Here is a 13,428-nt window from a genome sequence, read left to right as displayed (position 1 = left end):
ATTGGCGATCGCAATGAGGGTTGCTTGAAGCGTCTCTGCTTCCCTGATGGCTTGGGCTAGTAGCCCTTGATCTGGTCCAAACCATCAACCTTTTGTCACGGAAAAGAAAACTGCAAAACAATCTCTCCTCCCTACAGACAGTGCCAACTGATAATTCATTGGAAATCAGTAGGTTGATAAGTCTCGGGCGTTGATGATCTTAGGGCTTGATCCTGAAAATAAATACTAAGTCAGAAGGGACCGGCCAAATGTCCTACGATGGTTAAGTTAGTAAAGTTATAATTCTCAGTAAGAAGGAAGTGATTTCTCAAATAAAATGTCTGAATGCCTTTACCTTCTCATCGAAGAATGCTTATATAGCATGTGTGAAACGGTTATCTGTTTAATAACCGTTCTTATTGTCGAGGAGTCCGGAGAATTTGGAGGTAACTTCCATAACTACCATGGAAGTTACCTCAGTTGGACTTGCGTTCCATAGTGGTTAATGGAGAATTTGGCACATAGTAGTCCAATCCAATGAACTCGTCCATCCTTCATTAAGGATGGACGAGACTATCAAGAACGACTCGTCCTTGTCCAAATGATTCTAAGGATGGACAAGCTTCCCATGGGACCTTGTCCATCCAAAGACGGACGAGGTCGTCAAGGATGCTTGGGACGATCACCTCATGCTTGGTTCGCCCTAGTCGGTCTTTCATTGGACGAGCCATATGAACGAGTTCAGGAGTTGGTGTTTTTTGTGACATCATCAAGAACCAAAAGCAACTTACCACCTATGATTTATTGTAAAAAATGTTGTGAAAATATTATAAATGTAGCGCTTTTCAATAGTTTTTGCTTATAGAAGTGTTACATCCACAATAAATTCTAAGTGTTAAGTTGTCACTTGTTTTAATTTGAACCTATCACTAAAATTACAATTTTACCTACGAATTATAGCTAATAACAACTTATTACTTACTATTTGTTATAAAATTGTTGTAAAAATGTTATTAACGTAACATTTCTATTTTGCATATAATAATAATAATAATAATAATAATAATAATAAGTTGGGCTGAAAAAAAGAAGAAAAAATGGTAAGGTTGTTGTTAGAGAGAGTATCATGCACCTGGTCATCAAGCTCTTAGCAAATAGTTCAATTGATAATTAAATATGTACTTACAGCAAAAACTAACATGATTCACAAACTAAACTAATGCTGTCTAGAATGATGATGATTGTGACAAAATTTGACGATATCTTTTGAGTACTGTTAGGGGCATATATAAATATAAATATAAAATTTTGTGTCACAACTCGTCACTCATAACTTGTCACATGATAAATTGTAGTGAGTTATGTTTGGTAAATGTGTAACAATAGGTCGTATGAGAACACAATTTCATCACTCATAACTAATCATATGACAAATTGTAACATAAAATTGTGCATTTTTATATTCCCCTTAACGTTACTCGTATCGATTTTGTGAAAAAGGAACAATACAACCCAAAGAACAGGCTGGCCTAGCTTTAGTGCCATCGTGCCAATTGGGGTGGAGTGCTCGCAACAAAGACAATGAAGGCGCCCTCACAATCAAAAAATTATGGTAGCGGATTTTTATATATATCTTACTTTTTCTCTCTCCTACTTCTGCAAATGGATCTCCGGGCTGACACGTGTAATCATGGAGAGGACGAGTCTCATCGAGTTATGGGTAGGTCGCATAACGTCTCAGCCTTTTACAACAACTCTCTCTCTTCTTCACGCGCCTCTACTTACAACAAATCCTACGCTTTCTTTATCAGCTCGACACGTAGCGGAATTGGGAAAAAATGTCTAATCAGTGTGGCGCTTGAAAATTGTGAAATCCCGGATTTGGTAGAGAACGAAAGATGGTAAAATAAGAATGAAAATGAAATGAGTGGTTGTGGTCAGGATGCAAACGGCTGAGTAGTGTTGCAGAGACAGAGAGAGAAGAGCAGATTTTGACGGATTGAGGCAAAACATGCGTGTGCCGAGTGGTCACGTGATGGTAGTACGGTTGCTTAATGGAACCCTATGCCTTGTTTGTTATTTTAACATTTTACACTTTAAATTTTCAAAATTTAGATTTTATCACATTATGTTAGGAAATGTTTAGATTTTATATTTTTGATATTTCAGAATTTAGATTTCATCCTCTATATTTCAGAAGTATTTGGATTTTATTCTCTAAAATTTGAGAGTGTTTGGATTTTACACCTTAAAGTTTCAGAATTTGGAGGATATAAAATCCAAACACTTTCAAACTTTAGAAGATAAAATCCAAATTTTGAAATGTTAGGGTGTAAAATTCAAAAACACCCAAACTTTAGGGGATAAATTTCAAATTCTAAAATTTCAAGATGTAAAATTCAAATACTTTCAAATTTTAGAGGTGCAATTTGTAGTTTACCTTAACCTTTTTTTTTTAACTCTTCTTGGGGATATATTGATTGTTTTGTATAATATTCTAGTAGCTTATTACGTACTAAAAGTATAATTGCGCTTAGAATCTTAAAAAAAGTTTTGTTGTGGGTTTTATTTTAATTCAACTAGTAAAATCTTTTGTTGTTAAATAATAAATTTGAGATTCGATCTCTGTCTATACAAAATATTTGGTATCTTGGTCCGATAAAAAAAGTTTTAAGAAGTGCAAATAGTTAACTAAAAATTTAATAAGTTAGAAAATAAACTAGCAAAACATAAAAGATTTGTTTTCTAGTTTTTAATACTCCAATTTAATAGTTACTAAAAGAAAGGGGGATTTAAACAATATATATTTCCGAAGTAAATATCAAAATGTGTTAATTGAGTTATAAAATTATTAACTAAAAGATAAAAGCACTTCAAAAAACATCTCATATGAAATTTGGCCCCAAATATTAAAAACCACTGCATTAAGTTTGAAGGTGGCCCAAATCATCTAAAAAAAAAAATTAATGACCATGTGGTTCATATTTATGGCTAGCGTATCCCTAAAACAAAACAATCAGAGTCTCCTTTTACTGCCCCAAAAAAATCCCTAATTTTGCCACTATCTATCTCCTTGCTTAGCAACAAAAAAGAAGAAGACTTTTTTTTTTGAGAAACAAAAGAAGAAGACAAAAACTTGGTTTTGAAAGGATTTAACTGTGTTGCATATTCTTAGTCCAACATAGTACCCTTAAAAAAGACAATTTGTTTTATTCGCGTAACAAGAAATAGTTGAAAATGAAACTTTATCATCAATTACGAGGACAATGGGGTTGAGCATCCAAATTTGAAAATTTTATCTAAGTATTTTTTGAGTCATTCCTAAGGCTAGTAAAGAACCATAAAATCACTAATGACCAACTTGTTTGTAGAGTTGTTGTACTTGTGCTTGCCTTTTCTAGTTTCTATTACAATTATATCCTTGAATATTATGATTTTTAAAGGATTTGAAAAAATGTCAAATTGCATTTTGATATGTCATAAATAACTGAGTTAAAATTTCTCAAAAAAAGTATATTTTGTGTTTTTTTAATGACTTTTGCTTATATATATATATATATATTTTTTTTTTTTGAGAAACCTTTTGCTTATATTTTGTTAATACTAAATAGATGTTATTTTATTTTTTAATGTAATAATTTAGTTTTGAATTTCAGTACATACTTATACATATCTTATATATCCTTGTATGGTAAAATTCGTATGTTAATGTTTTGGCCTTTCAAAGATAAAATTTGAAACAATTTTTCCTCATTTAGTTTATCTTGGTTCGTATTTAGTTTTATAAATTAAAGGGTGTCCATAAAACCATGAATTTCAAATTTTAATTTCATCAAATACGAAATCATAATTGATTTCACTAATTAAGAAATAATATTTTTTTACATAATGTGATACTAATTAAATAGCAACCTTTGTAGAGTGCTTTAACCACCAACTCCAAACTCAATTAGAATTGGAGAAAACTTAGGTGTGGTACACTATATTCCCTAATTATTTGAAAAAATTTAAATTTATTGAATTTAATTGTATTGGAATAAATAATATTATTTATTCTTTTTTGGTAAATGTAACTATTTGTTTATATTTGAATAGAAAACCTTATAGACAAGATTTTAAAAAGTTGTATTTAAGTTTTACCTATTAATATAATCTCCATTTAAAATCAATTCATTTCATAGTCGATATTAAATATTAAAAAAAATTCTAAAAGTGAATATTGCCAATCAAAATTTGTAAACCCGTCATGCCTTCTAGAGAGTATTGTTACATATATAACATTTTTACAACAAAAATTATTAATAACTTACCACCTAAATTTTATTGTGAAAATATTATACTCAAAATTGTATTATGTCTTATAATAAGTATAACTAGCTCAATAGATTGACACATTCTATTACTTACAAGACATCTAATATTCAAATTCCCTCACCTCTTGTTGAAACAATCGAATGATCGAAAACGAAAGAGTTATAACTAAATAACTAACCAATAAATTTTGGGCTAAAATTGTCGAAAGTTGTTATAGAAATACAAACCAAACAAACCTTATTAATCTCTCTCTTTCATTCCTACCCTCCTTATAAAGGTGGGAGTACTAGGGAGAGAGAGAGAGAGAGAGAGAGCAAGAGACAGACCCCAAGCCAAGAGAGAGAGAGAGACCCCGAGAGAGAGAGAGAGAGAGAGAGAGAGAGGTGTTTAAAATCATAGACCCCTCTCTCTAGCCCCTAGTCTCTTCTCTGTCTCTATCTCTGTCCCCGTTACTGTCTCTCCTCCCCAAAAGTAAAAATTCCCGCTTTCCACACACACACACACACACACACACACACCCTTTCTTTTTATTTCTCTCCCCCCCCTCCCCCACAAAAACAAAAACCAAAACCAAAACCCAAAACTTTGCTCTCTTTTTTTTTCTCTGTGTTTGGTTTTGTTTTGGGGGTTAAAAGTTTCACACTATGGCACAATTTCCTCCAAATTTGGACGATGGAGAAGTATGGCTTCCCTCTGATATTTTCATCAACGAAAAACCCATAACCAAATTCAACCCACGCCACCATATCTCCTGCTCTTGCTCTTGCATGCAAGACGAGTACGACGAACTTGCTCAGCGTTTCGCTGCTTTCGCTCTCCGAAACGTTTCGAAACCTCCCCCAAACTCAGAGCCAGAGGTCCCCTCTCTCTCTAAAAAACCCCAACCTACCTTTTGCTTGTTTCGTTAAATTTTAACCACCTTGCATGGCAATCTTATAATAACCACCTCTTTTTTTGTTTTTGTTTTTGTTTTTTGTGTCCTGCAGAGGTTCAGACAAGCTGTTCGTTACGGTTCTGTTACTCAAGCTCATGCGCCGCTGGAATATATTCTTGACCTCAACGGCGGTTACGGCCGTTCTTCCTCTCGTAACGGTCACAGGCTGTCACACGAGCACCTCCTCGTTGAACAACCTCAACCTCCACAGGTATGGTTTCAAGCTTTTTTTTTTTTGCTTTTTTGTTCAGTTCAGCTTTTTTAATAAACGAGTGTCTCAGAGAGTTCAGAGTTGTTATTATATTATTTTAATATTAATATTATTATTTTTTTGTAGGATGTGTATGAGAATAGCTTGAGGGCTAGGGTTCTGAAGAGTCAGCAAAACCGCGTACAAAACCGTCTTTATCCATTTCAAGCAAGTAGCGGTTTTGGGGTTAGTGGTGGAGGACGTGGTGGTGGTTTTGTCAAAGAATCTGGTGGTACAGGTGTCTTTCATCCACGTATTTTGAACACCACCACCACCACCACTGATTTGAGAAAGAAACAAGGTCAGTTTTTTTAACTAATTATTTTTTATTCTTTGCTTTAATCTTTTTTTTTTTTGCTTTATTTGTGGAAAAATTTATGATGGGTTTTGTTTTTTTGTGTGACTGATTGACTGTGTTGATTTCTTTTGGTAATTTTAACTTAAGTGAATGACAAGAAACATTGGTAGATTTTTACATAATTGGATTAAAAAAAAAAATTTGCAAAGGATATCTTTCCGTATGAGATTTTTATGAAGTGGGTCTTGCTTTTTTATTTTTTTTTTGGGGTGATGGTACAGTACTTTACAATGCATGTGGTTGGTATTAATGAATAGTAGTATTTTTTTTTTTTTTTTTACTGCTTTCCTTATCCAATTTCTTTTTCCACACGTTATGACGTTATATGACATGAAAAGTGTCCTGTGAACTAAAAGAAAAGGAAGAGTCTACAACCACGTAATTTTCATAACTTCTACAGCGAATTATAGTAGTGGAAAAATGATTGGTTTATGTGTAAGTGATAATTAACCACTTTCAATCTGTCAAAAAAGTTGTGAAATAATTTGTGTTCTTAAAATTATTCGAAAGAAAAATTATCACCCAAATCTACAACTTTGCCAGGGGAGTTATGGTTGGTGGGGAGGTGTTTCACATGGACCCATCATCACTCTTGCACCAACTATAACTCGCCACCGTGGTGAGTTGTGGACAAAGTTGTGGTTTTGGGCGTGACATCAGAATTACTCGAACTATAATTGAAACCAAGGGGAATCTAGTGATCAAAATTCTCTATTATTAATGTTTTCTTAAATTGTGTTATGATGTGCAAAACAAGTAATATTTGTTTTATATTGTAATATTTTAAAAGTTCTGTATCTTAGATTCACTAATTAAATTTAACTGTGTTTTATTGGCCAATACAGCACAATCATGTGGCTTACTTAGGTTCCTGATTAAATTTTGGTTGCATGGTAGTTGACTAGTGATAATATATGGGTAAAAAAAAAAGGCTTGGCATTTAATTTTATGTTTCACTAATTACAGCATACCACTTATTGATTTTTTTTAATAATTCATTTTAAACCTATAAAAAATAAAAGTAGTCAGCAAAAAAAAAGAGGAGGAAGAACGTGCAATGAGTGTGAAATGGAGGATTCCTTCGTAATGTGAATCCTAGTTCGAGTATAATTAGGAAATCCAAATATGTTCACAACATTTTTACAACAAATCCAAATTGGGAAGTTGTTACGAGTTCTAATTTGAACCCACCACTAAAATTAATTTTTTGATCGCTAATAGCACAGTTAGTAACAACTTATTACATAAAATTTGTTGTAAAATTGTTCTATTTACCTTTTTTATAATGAGAAATGATATGTCTATAATATTTTTACAATAAATTTTACAATAAATTTTAAGTGACATGTTTTTGCTGTTTTTGCTGGTTGTTATTGTTGAGACAAAAAAAAGTAATCTTGGTGATAGGATCAAATTTACCCTTTTATAATTCTTTTTTTTTTCCTTTTAACATGGCTATATACGAGGACACAAAGTAGGAAAACGAAGAAAGGAAGGTTTTTTATATTCACACTTGTATAACTTGACCATTTCAACCCTCATATGGTTCTTTGATCCCAAGTTTTCATTTATGTTTACCTCAATCTTCTTAATTTGACGATGAATTTTTTAAAAAAGTATCTTTGTTCATTTATCTATGGCAGCTTTGAGAAATAGGCAAGAGATTCAAGCCACTCAACACTTCAAAGCAATTGGCATGGGCAAGCAAAGGGAGAGCCATCACTATCTTCCACCTGAGATGGCCTTGCCTCAGGACTGGACTTATTGAGCTTTAATTATCTCCTACACTCTTTTTTCTGCTGTAAAGTGGTCCTTCTGAGTTCTGTCTTGAGAATGGTAGAATAATAAAAAAAGAGAGCTCAAGTGGAAGAATGGAAGGTCAAATTATATATAATCTTTTGGGTCTTGTGCAGTAGAAGTAAAGAAATTGAAGTTTAGAGAACTTTTAGGCCTGTTTTTTTGGTTTTCTCTATGCTGTTTAGCTTTTGTAGAGTTTTAAGTTATAAATAAGAAGTGTTTGAAAGGGTGTTTGTTGGAATTTGAACTGTTTCTTCAGCTTATTATATATTCTAGTATTACATTAAATAGTATATTAGTATAATAATATAATGGATTCTTGGAAGACCCTTATTCTGTTTGTTTGTGGCTTATTTATTACTCTTGCGACTGATTGTGCTATGATAGCTAGCTTAAAACCTCATTTTCCTTTTCCACTGGTGAAGACAAAAACCAGAAACATTTGTTATGACCCCTCCACCCTGGAAAGTGGAAATAGCCGAATAGTACATGAAGGTTGAATGCTGGAACTCCCTCTGTTTTGTTTGAATATGCAATTTTCAAAGGTTATTCACTGTCAGCATGTGGCCCAAAATTATTTATTTCAAGCCAAGAACATACCAACTTTTCCTCCATAAATTAACGGTTCGGTTTACATATGAAACAATATACAACTATTTATTTTTAAGTTCGACACGTCTATTAAAAACAACAAGACGTGTCAGTTACTTATTGGAATTAACTACTTTGTTATTAAATTTTTTTTTTTACTATAAGTAGTCTCCTATTATGCAGTGTTATTATTTAATTTTTTATTTTGACAGGAAGTAGTCTTCATATGGAGTGCATGAGTCTTCTCTCTCACCTGGGGTTTGTAGGGTCATGGTACTATGACGTAATAGAGATGACTCATGTATTTGATTCATACGAGCATCCTATGAATAGGGCTTGTGGGATTTACTCTCATATAAGATAAGAGGACTAATGTATTTGACTCATAAGAGCATCCTAAGAAGGGAGAAAAATACATCATGTGTATGTAGGATGTTCATATGAGTCATATCAACATAATTGTCAGTATCGTACGATAAGTATCGTATCGTGTGTGAAAAATTTCTTATTGTATCGGCGTATTGTAAGTGTTCATAAATCGTACGATATAATGTGCGTATCATATGAATCATACCGTATCGTATGATACATAGAAAAATCCTTTAAAGTGAGATTTTTTTTTATTGAAATATATACTTTTATTTGAATCTAACAAGTTGTTAGACCTTTTTTATCAAAAAATTATTAGATTACTTAATTTAGCCTAATAAAATAACATATTCGTAAGTTTTTTTTTCCTCTCTTTTTCTTACAAAATTTGGACTACACAGTATACACTTACACTTTACTTTAATATTTACAAATTTATTTATGGATAAGATATTAATTGACAAAAATAATTAATTTTTTATTTTTGTCATTATTGTTATAAGTCAAAGAAACTAGAATGCCAAGAAGAAATTCTTTAATAAAAAAAATTATTAAAATAAAAAGAACAAGAAGAGATAGTAGATGTTAATGATGATGAAGAAAATTTTAATGAAGAAATAAGTTTGCAAAATGATAAATATGATGATAGTATTGACTTAGATGGAGTTAATTAGGCAATACGACGAATATGATGAAAATAAATTATTATTTTTGGGCTTTTGTAATATATTATTACTTTGAATTTAAGCAATTTGAATGTATATGTTATAAACACATGCTAGTTTGATTTATTTAGTTAGCTTTTTAAATATTATTATATAAGTGATGAATAAATTAGTCATTAATTAAATATATTCAAAATTTATAATGAATATATACTTTATATATGTTTATTTATAATTATTTATAAATTTTATTAAGTGTCTATATATCTTACGATATACGATATGATTCGATACATGATACGGAAAAATAAAAAATCGATTCACAATACGATTCACGTTTTAACAACTATGCATATTAATCGCTCAATTAATCAAAAACTTATTTATTTTTAAGTCTCTAGACGTGTCTATTAAAAATAGCAAAGATGTGTTAGTTAGTTACAAAATTCTTGGCAACTTGTTCTCATTACTTATTGGAATTAACCACTTATTCAATGTTGTTATTTAATTTAATTTTTTAAAAAACTATAAGTAGTCTCCTATTTTTCAATGTTGTTATTTTATTTTTTATTTTGACCATAATTAGTCTTCCTGTGGAGGAGGAATATCATGTATGAGTCTTCCCTTTCACATGGGGCTTGTGAGATTCACTCTCATGTAAGAGAAATGACTCATGTATTTGACTCATATGAGCATCCTTTGAATGGAGCCATTGGTATCCCAAAACATTATCAATGACCCTACTTTGTGCCCAAATCCTATTTGCAAAATGGAAGACTCCAAAGCTCTGCGTGCTAAATGGGCTTTTTATGAGTGTACCTGATTGGCACGTAAGAACTAGAAGTAAAGCCTTAGCCATTGGTTTCAAAATATGGGACTAAAACCATGCTTGATTGGGACTAGAGCTGGTTGTACTCATGTACATATCAAAATCAAACCTTAACTTCAATGATCATTGTTTATTATTATTATTTTTTAATTTAGACGATTGCAATTAACACCCTTAAAGTTTAGGGTTATCTGAATCTTGCCCTCTAAAGGTTTAAAATTGAATTTGTACTCTTAATATTAGGTTACTCTTGAAAAAAGACATTTCCGTTCATATCTACTAATGAGTAATAAGGTGGCCAATAAATGAAGTTTTAAAAAAAACGAACCTTCCAAAGAATTGAAATAATATAAGTATTTACAAGCATAAAAGACATTATGTTTAGTATCCTTCAACTAAAAATTATTTTAATTAATCTAGAATAAGATCTGTGGGGACAATTTTTGCTTCAAAGGCCAAGGGCTAGACCATGTTGGAACCTTAGGCAATTTTTGTTGTCTCACATTGGAAAGAAAGCCTCCCTCTTTGCACCTTATAAGGCATGAACCAATGGTTGAAGAGTACCACTAGCTTGGTTTTCAAAGGCCAAGGGCTAGACCATGTTGGAACCTTAGGCAACTTTTGTTGTCCCACATTGGAAAGAAAGCCTCCCTCTTTGCACCTTATAAGGCATGAACCAATGGTTGAAGAGTACCACTAGCTTGGTTTTCAAAGGCCAAGGGCTAGACCATGTTGGAACCTTAGGCAATTTTTGTTGTCCCACATTGGAAAGAAAGCCTCCTTCTTTGCACCTTATAAGGCATGAACCAATGGTTAACCAACATGGTCTAGCCTTGGCCTTTGAAGCAAAAATTGTCCCCACAAGATCATTTTTCAAACTAATTAAATATATAAATAGTACGTTTATATGCAAAAACACAATTCTAAAAACACAAATAAATTCAACAAAGAACACAAATATAATGGTAGTAATATATTTAGAGAGAGTACTTAACTATTGATTTTTTATAAGAAAAATTAAATATGATTGTTATTCAATAGAAGATACGACCATGGTGGTTGTCTCAATGGTAGGTATGCTTACTTATTTTGTTTTTTTCTCGCGCGGGATTTTCTTACCGTAAAGAGGTGACGAGATAAAGATATGTTATTTAATATAAATTTAAATTATTTACATATATAATTTAATATATTTTTATACATATTTTATTACCATCTTTAGGAGCTTGCATCTCTCTCTGAATAGTCTCATGACTGTCCATCTCTTTTTTTATTTCATCTCTACTTCATTAATGTTGAAACCAACCCATTAAAGATGACAAAATACCTCAAAACTTGCCATAAAGGACAAAGTTTCTCTCTAACATTTAAAACGGTGACGCATTCTTTCAAGTTGACTCAACTAAACTCCGCACCATGAAACAAACATAGCTATACACACAATAATAGTGGACATCTTTTAACATGGAGCAACTATGGGTCCGTTTGGATTGAGCTTATTTTTGCTGAAACTGAAAACTGAAACTGAAAACACTGTAGTAAAATATTTTTTAAATGTGTGAATAGTACCGTGGGACCAATTTTTAATAAAAAAATTGTGAAAAGTGGAATTTGTGGATCCGTGAACAGTGCACAAATGCACTGTTCACAGTTGAAAAGTCAACATATACGGCTGAACAGTAGTGAAACGCGAGAAAACAAAAAAAAAAAAAATAAAAAGGGGACGTGTTTACTGTGTTACTGTAGCATGGATCCCATGCCCAAAACGCAGACGCACTTCAGCAACAAAACGTCCAAAGCAAACGGGCACTATATCTACATGGATGAACCTAGGCAACAATAAACACCCCAAGCTTCAAGCAGAAGGAACACAAAAAGATAGAACCATACTTTTCATGCTCAGATGCTAAGTCAATTCTCCATTCCACTTTCTCTTGAGACCTCTCACCATCTTTTGAATCTTTTGCGTCGCAGCTTCTCCTAGACTCCTAGTACGTACTACTACTTTCCCTGCTTCTGCATAATACATACAATAATACACTTGAACAACGGCTACGTATAGTATAGGTATAGCCAAGCTTTTTAGATAGCCAATTCACAACAACAAAAACTAAAATTTATTTTCCTTAAAACCTTTTATTAAAGCAACAATTGTCGCCCCAATGGAGTATTTGGTAAGGTCTGTTTTTTGACTTTATTCGGATGCTGTTGCTAAAATAAGTGAGAGGAAAGAAAAAGTAACTAAATGCATCCAAATATTTGAAGACCATAAATAATGCTCAATTGTTCATTTGAAGCTTTTTGGTTTTTCATTTCTTATATATAATGATTTCATATAAATTTGTAAAAAATATTTTCTTCAATTTCATTACGTAACAATTAAAAAAAAACCTTTTACGTTCATGTAACTAATTTAAACATTAAATAGTGAATTAGAGGAATTTTCTTTCAAACTAATATTTTTTTTCAAAAAGAAAATAACGTTTTAAAAATTCAAAAGGTAAGAGAAAAAAATTGATGTAAATTCTAATTAGTTCAATTAGTAAAGTTTTTATTGTTGGGATTTGATTCGTCTCTACACTTTTAATAATAAAGAGCAAAAATTAGGACATAATGCCATACATTGAAACACTTTTAATTTTTTTTTTTATATAAAAAAAGTGAAAGAAAAAATTGACAATATACTTAAAAAAAAAAACCCATAATATATTTGTTTATTTATTTATTCTCACTTTTTGAGGAAAGTATTTTGCTTCCAATGACGTGGCTTAAAGTAATGCCATGTCTATATGGATAAGATTTGGGGTCCCAAGCCCAAAAGTTAGAAGGATCTTAGGGTCAAAGAGCCTAATACAATGAATTTGTAGAGAGTGGGCTGGAAAATTAGACTATAATGAGTTGGGTAGCAATTATAGTGGATCCAAATGACAATAAGGTAAAGATAGACTGGTTTTCTCTAAAGAAAATGGTTCTTGGCACAGTTCGAGGAGATTAGTTCTTATATATATTTTTTGAAGTTGATTACAAGTACAGTTCTTATTGCTACAGTATTTCTTTCCCAATTTTTCGATCCCCTTCTCACAGGGCCTCCCTTCTATTTTATACTATTCTTCTCTTTTCATCTCTGCCCTCCACGTGTAGATTAAATTGTTGGTATTGATCTCTGTCACATCAGCACCTTCTTGAAGTTTCTGGGGAGTAGTTGTAAGGCTGAAAACCACTGTTCATGTATCACTTCCTCATTAATGCGGCCAGAGAGTTAGCTGCAGAGCATTCAATGCGGTGGTAGTAGCTTTCCCTTAGATATTTCCCATCTCCCATTTGTCCTGTACGTTCATAACG

The 13,428-nt window shown here is 32.0% G+C and overlaps 1 protein-coding gene across 1 annotated transcript; it reads left to right on the top strand.

The window, feature by feature from the left end:
- Positions 1-4,634: 4,634 nt before the first annotated feature.
- On the top strand, positions 4,635-7,873 carry LOC126692262 (uncharacterized). Its single transcript, XM_050387794.1, has 4 exons — positions 4,635-5,150; positions 5,280-5,438; positions 5,565-5,778; positions 7,479-7,873. Exons 1-4 carry the CDS (start codon positions 4,938-4,940, stop codon positions 7,601-7,603), a joined length of 711 nt encoding a protein of 236 aa, XP_050243751.1. The 5' UTR covers positions 4,635-4,937; the 3' UTR covers positions 7,604-7,873.
- Positions 7,874-13,428: the final 5,555 nt, after the last annotated feature.

The sequence above is a fragment of the Quercus robur genome, chromosome 7 (assembly GCF_932294415.1).
Source record: "Quercus robur chromosome 7, dhQueRobu3.1, whole genome shotgun sequence".
In the NCBI taxonomy this organism is placed as follows: domain Eukaryota; kingdom Viridiplantae; phylum Streptophyta; class Magnoliopsida; order Fagales; family Fagaceae; genus Quercus; species Quercus robur.
This window is presented reverse-complemented; position numbering and strand designations above follow the sequence as displayed.

Excerpts from the sequence above, each read along its gene's own strand:
- LOC126692262 (XM_050387794.1), top strand. The coding sequence starts at position 4,938 with ATGGCACAATTTCCTCCAAATTTGGACGATGGAGAAGTATGGCTTCCC. Across the intron at positions 5,151-5,279 it reads CCCCAAACTCAGAGCCAGAG|AGGTTCAGACAAGCTGTTCG; the intron begins GTCCCCTCTCTC and ends TGTGTCCTGCAG. Across the intron at positions 5,779-7,478 it reads TGATTTGAGAAAGAAACAAG|CTTTGAGAAATAGGCAAGAG; the intron begins GTCAGTTTTTTT and ends TATCTATGGCAG.